General features: G+C 38.4%; 1 protein-coding gene across 1 annotated transcript; it reads right to left on the minus strand.

The window, feature by feature from the left end:
- Nucleotides 1–6: 6 nt before the first annotated feature.
- Nucleotides 7–7,192, minus strand: LOC106814532. Its single transcript, XM_014818847.1, has 8 exons — nt 6,937–7,192; nt 6,434–6,542; nt 4,530–4,758; nt 2,522–3,898; nt 1,908–2,030; nt 1,606–1,689; nt 1,053–1,208; nt 7–491 (listed from the first exon to the last, which is right to left on the minus strand). The coding sequence occupies exons 2-8, from the start codon at nt 6,530–6,532 to the stop codon at nt 127–129; spliced, it is 2,433 nt and encodes an 810-aa protein (XP_014674333.1). The 5' UTR covers nt 6,533–6,542; nt 6,937–7,192; the 3' UTR covers nt 7–126.
- Nucleotides 7,193–7,472: the final 280 nt, after the last annotated feature.

Here is a 7,472-nt window from a genome sequence, read left to right on the forward strand (position 1 = left end):
ATATTACAGCAAATGTACAATTTTAAACAAAACGAAAAGTAAAACTTCTCTACTGGCACAGGTAGAGAAGGCGCGACGAGGCCAAATCCATAGTATCCCTCGAACTCGTTCGGGGGATACAATGACCTAATGCCGATAGCAGAAGCGACACATCCAATGCTTTGCCTTCGGTACAGCCTTCAAACCAACACACTTAATATGGTACCATTGCAAGCAACAATCACACATGATTGATTCACATTCTGACAAGTCATGCTGGCAAACTTTGCATACCCATTCATGCACCTGCTGTTTCAGTTGGAATACTTGCATTACAAGATGCCAAGCATCTGTACTAAAATGATGTCGAACCATGTATAAGTCTACGCTCTTGTCAAGGCAGCCTTCATGGATTTTTTCGGGACGACATTCTACATGGTTTTCTTCTATAAGCTGCTCATCGTGAACAGCCTTCTCTACTATGTTGTCTTCTACAAACCATGAGAGAATAACTGAAAAAAAGTGTTAATTAATTTAATGACAAAATAAAACTACAAAAGAGAATTAGTACAATCCACATATACATGCCACACGCTGAAAGGGAAATTTTGTATGTAATCTGTTTATGTCACTCCAAATTAACAAACATTTATTATGCTTCTATCTAGCAAAATCACAAGTGTAAGTTCTCAAACTCCCTAAAAATTCTTATATCCCTCCAAAAAAACAAACACATTCTAGATTTATTTTAACCTATATAATTGAACAAGTGCCGCGGAGCGACAGCGCTCATCTAACGTCTACTGCGGTGACTCTGTGGTGGAGTGGTGGGGATTTCTGTGAACACCCTGTTAGTGCCCGAAATGTGTTCACATACACGCCGAAACAGAGGAATGCACAGGGATGGTATCAGGAACCTTCTCAAAGGAATGTTCGTTGGGATCGTTATGAAAGTTGCCACGAGATGGCGCGTACGTTTAAGTGTCTTCAGATTAAAGATGGAAGCTCCCATCGTACGTAGTAGCAACAACTATTTGCACGACTATGTCAGATGAGCTAAAAAAATAACGTACTTTTCTCTTTTTCCAACCCTGACTTCTTGACAAATGAGGCAGGCTTTTTACTTGACCCATTTTTTTTTGGGATGCCAATGGTCGTCAATCCAGCTCCCTTTGGCCGCCCTCTTTTCAGCATTTTTGGTGGCATTTTTATGCACCTGATGTTCAGACCTGCAAAAACAAATAAGAAACGAACCATTAGGAGGGGTAGAAATTAGTTTGATAATTCACAGGCCAGCCAGGTCTGTAGGAAAGGGATTTTACAGGCCCGCATTCTTTACATAACCAAATATTATTTGTTAACCGAAGATATGATAGGAAAAGCTGGGCTTATTTCGATGTAAATGTATAAATTAATTGGACCACCTCATTAGTGCAGATGACAGCTGGTATCTATTAGAATTGCCATGCTTCAAAGTGGAGATTACACGCAGTACCCATGTTGATGATATATGCTATATATAGTATATATAATTGATTATTAAAGGTAAAGTGTGACGGTGTTGGCATTTTACACAACACTGTATGAATGAATGGTACTTTTTTATGGAATTGTTGCTTTTTTTACCATCATTTTCAAAAGGAACTTCATCACTTTGTGTCACAATCTCTGTGTTGCTGTTGTTGGTTTTATCCAGTCCTGAAGCTGAACCTGAGCATATAAAATATGAAAACATTTGAATGCCTTTCTGATTAAACAAATTAATAAAACTTTCAAACAGAGATCAATGATTACTTTTCTCAGCGTGTTTAAATAATAATAAAATAATTAATTCATGTTTCTCTTTGATAAGAACAAGCTGTTACTCTGTTGTTTAATGTTAAATATATGCATTTTTACATGAACACAATGTTACATAATCTATATACCTTCATTACTGCAATCAAACTCTAAATTTGGAGTTCCAAGATCAACTCCACCATTTCCTGGTCCTGGTTCTCTACGATGGTCAGACTCCGTAGCATTGTTGCTGTTGTTATCATCATAACATTCTGCAAGCAAATGCACTGAATAATTAGTAATGTCCCGATGATCGATTATAATCAAAAGTCAGTCATTCGTTCGCAGCACCTGGCGAAGAGCTGGATTATAAAAATAAATAATCAATTATCAAAAAAAATTTTAAATTAAACATTTAATTAAAATTTGCAAACACTGATGAAATGACTTTTATATTTTTATTTTAGTTACGTTACAGCTTGGATACAGTAAATCTAACCTACACCAAACATAAGCAAGCAAGTATTATACTGTTACATAGCTTTTAGAGTATTGTTTAATATAGATATATTTCAATATCTGGTAGCCGCGATCAATGACATTCAACCAATTATCTGTGATCATTGATTGGTTGGGTCTAAGCGATGATCGATGATAAAATACCAAGCGATTCCCATCACTACGAGAATATAATAACACTGCGGTTACTTTATATTTTAGTTTTTGAAGCACTTGGTGCAAAGACCATATTGTTTCACATTACCTGCATTGGTACAGCTGAACTCTGCCACAGCTATCTTCTTTCCTTCTCTCCACATTTGGTTTATAACCTTTAGCACACCAAGGTTATATCTGAAATCATCAGATCCAAAGCTGGATAGCTGCTGAGCCAGATCTTGTGCAACAGAAGAGCCTTCACGATACTTTTCCTGCTCAGTCAAGATTCGTCCAGTCCTGCGAGGCAGCTGGTGGCAAGCTGCACCATTACTAGTTGTGTCCTCAGCAGTGTCGTCCTCGAATGCACTGAACACACGCTGCCTGCCCTTAAAGTAGTCCAGCCTCCATCTATTTGCACATAGATCTTCACAGTACACTGGCACTCCTTTGTGTTGTCTGGCAGCCAAAACATGGCAACAAGGAAGCTTCATGGCTGCTTGAAGGCCACAAGGGCAGTAATCTATTTTTACACATATACTTCCTGACTGCCTAGTAAACTCCACACCATCTTCAACATTTTTGCTAATCGTGCATTTGTCTTGTAATTTCAATTGCTTCTGAACAAAAGCAAATGCATATGGTGTCAAAAGTTTTTGATATTGCTGCGCAGCTGACACTGGTTCCTGCTCTTGCCCCACAAGTGGTGTTTTCATCACTGCATCTAGAGCTCGGTGGTCTCGTTCAGTCTTGAGACATTTTATGCATTTCATCAAGTCAATGAAAAATTGCTTGATTCCAGAGTATCTACTGACTACACTTTTAATTTTTTGGTTTGTGCTTTCCAGGCGATTGTTGGTGCGATTTTGAAAATGACACACGCCATTTTTTAACCCATCAGCCCATTCTTTTCTGATCGCGTGCCAGTTTTTATTGAAGTAGTCAACAACTGACTTTGGTGAAGTTGCCTTCAACTGGTTATACAGTGCATCATATTCAGCTTCTGTCTTCGCATAAACGATCCGCTGCAATATCTCGAGTGCTGTATTTCGTTCTGCCTGAGATATGCCGAGCTTTTCTGCACTTATCTCACGCCTCATACTTTTCAGTGTGTGAAACAAACATATCTGCATTGTGGCATCCGGAAATTGTTCTCTCAGGACATCTCTCTCTACCATGTCCTTGTCACTCATGATGACTTCAACCATGTCCCAACTTGGATTTGCCTGCTTAAAAATTTCTACCATTTTTTGTATAGTGACGTGGTCTTCTCTCACAACTAGCCATAGACAAACTATCTCGCTTTCCCCATTGCCATCCTCAGTCATAAGCACGTATAATGGCATTCGCAAGTCGTTTAATTTATACGTTGCATCCAGAAAGAGCAACTCTGGATAGGCTTCGAACGACTGCTGCATCTCTCTCGTCTGGAAGTAGATGGCTTGCAGAACGCTGTTCTCATCTATGCAAACTTCTACTGTGGCATCTGCAAAATAAAAAATGTTTTTCATTAGATTATGTAGAATATCAAGTAATGAGAATTGTTGTGAAAGGCTTGAAAAGCTTAAACTTGATCCATCAGGGTATAATTTCGATAAATTCTATTTCTCATCATTTCTGCGTCATTTGACCTATTACTGTTGTAATTTTAATTATCTGCTTAAAGTGATATATGTAAAATTAAGAAAAATCAAAAATGTAATAGTTGGTTAAAATAGATTTTATTGCAAAATCATGAAAATATACAGAATAGGATGAAGTTTCAATATTTTTGGGAATCAATCAAGAAGCTATTATCGAGATCGGATTGGTTTCGGGTGGTACGTGTTTCGTTACAGTATGGTGGCCCAGGAGTGCCACCTATGGTATTTCCAGTTTCAAACTCAATTTCTAATTTCAATCTCAATTTCCAATTTCAAACTCGATTCGTATGCGAGGGGGATTAACAGCTGTATGAAATGCGCCAGATAGGGTCTTGTTTAGGGGAATGTGCAACAAAAATTGGAAATTGAGTTTGAAATTGAAAATTAAGTTTGAAATTAGAAATGGGCCTGGGCCACCATATTAGTTATTACAGTTCTATCAACAAAGCATCAGAATACTGGATATGTACTAACCTTTATATTTTTGCATTTCCGCCAGAAGATTCTCAAAGTTGTTTTCGTGATGTGGTCGGTTTGATGTGCCAATATTGTGAAGGTCTTTCAGCAGGACTTTCTTGCCTGAGACGTTATGTATATGGTCTTGTAGAATTTTTTTGTTTGCCTTCATATGCAGCATCTGGCATGTGCTCTCCATTAGCTCACCATCAAGTCGCCGTTGTTTTGGCAAATGCATGAAGGAAGCCTTTATAAAAAATATAAAAATATATTTTATAAAACAATGTTATTTGTTGCTCACATAAAATGTGAATTATTACTTAATTTAAACTATTGCCACCAGTTAAATGTTTAGATTATGGATTTACATTTGCCATAATTACACTGCACGATTTCGTGCTACACATATAAAGTATGTAAAGAAGAACTCACTGAACAGTTAGAAAGCGGGGGATTCTTATTACAACAGCCTTGAAACTTTTTAAAGTTAATTTAGTTTAAAAACTAAATTGAAACATAAGAAGTGGCAGCAAAGTCCCCCGCGTGAGCGCAATTAAGCACAAAGCACCTAAAGGGTGGCATTGATTATATAGATTATTATTTATATTATTATAGTTAATAATTTAATAATATATTATAAATGTTATTATTATTATTTATTGTTATTGATTGATAGGATTTAACTAATTAAGTAGCTGTCCCTTGTACGGTTAAAACGGTTAATTTTATGGAAGTAAATAAAAACTACACAATGCTAAATTAATGATTTAGCAAGAAATTTTAAGAAATTATTAATAAGTAATTATTTCTCATGTTATTCTCACAATACTGAGGGAATGACACATATACGTGTGCTGGATAATTATCCTGTGATCAATGAGTACAGTCTGGAGTGTTGTCTGGAGTACATGTCAATAGTTTCTGATCTATTGGATGATTATAATGAATGTGGAGAAGGGTCAGTGCAGTTAAAGTATGTTAGACGCTCTTGACCAATAGTGGTTCTCATGTAATTATTGAGGCGTCTCAGTACACTGGCGTTTTCACATCCATGGGATCACTGGTTGGCCAGTTGCAGCAACGCATAGATATATGGAAGAAAGTCATTTGAACACAATTTGATTGCTTGTGCTGGGGTTGAACGTCGATACTTGTCAACAACTTTGTCAAAGCGGGATTTCCATCTACGCAGTTCAAAGTTAATACGTTGTTGTTTAAACGTATTACGTTAATACGTTGTTTACACAGCTGTATGTTTCTACAAAATCAGTAAAGTCAACTTCCTGAGAACATATAAAAGATGGTACTAATGACTAAGCCCAGACGTTTCAATTGTGTGGCTAAGAAATTAGTAAAGTGACTGTCCAAATGTAGCTATTGTTATTTTCTGGGAACTGGTTTTCATTGTGATTAGAAGAGCAGGCAATTAGGGATGTTCCAGGGTTTGTTTATTTTGTACTAATCTGGCAGTGTGAAACCTCTCACTTCTGACACTCATGTTTGTGCAGAGTCTCCTGATTGGACCATTTAAAGGATTTATTGTTACATTGTGACAACGTGTCCTTCCCATGCACCGTGTGGTTTGTTCGGGGCGCGATCTGCAACCTTTGCTTTAATTATGCAGAATTTGTTATCCGAACTGGACTTGTGTACGTACATGTTTGTATCCACCCACTAAAATAACAATATAGCTACTACACTGAATGAGGATCGATGGAACTTTTTATTGTTGCCAATGTTGTTCATTAGTTAATTAATAGCCCTACTCTACGTACCACCACCAGTATTTGGAATTTGAAATTGGGTTTAAAACTGTTTGTATACATTTAAGCAGAACTTCTGAACATGTGCGGTAGCAAACCCCCCTGACTACGCCCCTGCTAAAATGTGACACCGAAACACTCAACGAGACTTTAGCATACCTCTGAATTTTCGTGGTTGTGTTCGCTTTTCACAGTTTTCACAAGAAGCTTTTCTCCATCTGAAGTTGGCCGTATTGTCACACTGAACGGACAATCCATTAGATAAGTGCTGAAATAGAAATAAGGTTAATGAGAATAAAGAAACGGTATACCGGAACGTACCCTGGTACTATCTAATATGCCGTACCGTACCTCGCCTACTTCACTAACGAGTCTAGGGATCGAGTCGCCTACGCCTACTCCCTAATCCTAACCCTAACCATATCAAATAGTGACCAGGGTACGTTCCGGCAGTACCCTGGGGGACATAGACCCTATGAGTATGAGCATTACTAGCCCTGTGCCAGGCTGTGGTGGGCGGGGCACAGTAAACTTTGAAAATTGAAGATCTGTAGTCAAGAGCTATGATATTATTGGTAAATATTTAAACTTTTAAGATAAAGTACACCTAACATTTGTGATGTCTGAATTGGGTAAATTATTTATCTCTAACATAAGCCTACCTTTGGTTTGGACGTTTTCCTTTCGACTCAGAAACTGCCTTTCGTCCTCCGTGCTTACAGGCTATATCAATTTCAGTGTACCTCAACTTGTCACTAAAATAACGATTAGGAGCACGCTTCCTTCCAGTTTTAAGCGTTCTACTGCTGCGGATGTACACATTAGTGAAACTGTTGGTTTCATATTGCTTGATTGCATTCGACAACTCTTCAAACGAGGAGAATTCCTGCTAGTTACGGTATATCACAACGCACTAGCCATGACAGTCGTATATGCATCGCTGTGCATTATGGTTGGCAACTTGGCACTTGTCCGCGGCGCTTTGCATGATGGGATTGCGTGTACCGCGTGTATCTGCGTGTAGCTGTGCGTGTACCGCGTGTCGGCGTATACGTGCGTGCCAGTCTGGGTCTGGCACAGCCGTTTCAGGCTTTCAGCTGCATTCTGGTCCCATAGAATCGGCGTCGCTTGCCGGCGAAAAGCACAACAGCCAATCGCTTCTCTCCTGTTATATTTAGCCTCCTCGTAGGTCTCAGGG

This window comes from Priapulus caudatus, unplaced genomic scaffold (assembly GCF_000485595.1).
Source record: "Priapulus caudatus unplaced genomic scaffold, Priapulus_caudatus-5.0.1 Scaffold938, whole genome shotgun sequence".
NCBI lineage: Eukaryota > Metazoa > Priapulida > Priapulimorpha > Priapulimorphida > Priapulidae > Priapulus > Priapulus caudatus.

What these genes read in the sequence shown, in the direction of transcription:
- LOC106814532 (XM_014818847.1), bottom strand. Translation starts at nt 6,532, where the DNA reads ATGGATTGTCCGTTCAGTGTGACAATACGGCCAACTTCAGATGGAGAA. An exon ending in ACAACCACGAAAATTCAGAG is followed by an intron (nt 4,759 to 6,433) that starts GTATGCTAAAGT and finishes TTTTTTATAAAG; the next exon opens with GCTTCCTTCATGCATTTGCC. An exon ending in AGTTCCTTTTGAAAATGATG is followed by an intron (nt 1,209 to 1,605) that starts GTAAAAAAAGCA and finishes TTGTTTTTGCAG; the next exon opens with GTCTGAACATCAGGTGCATA.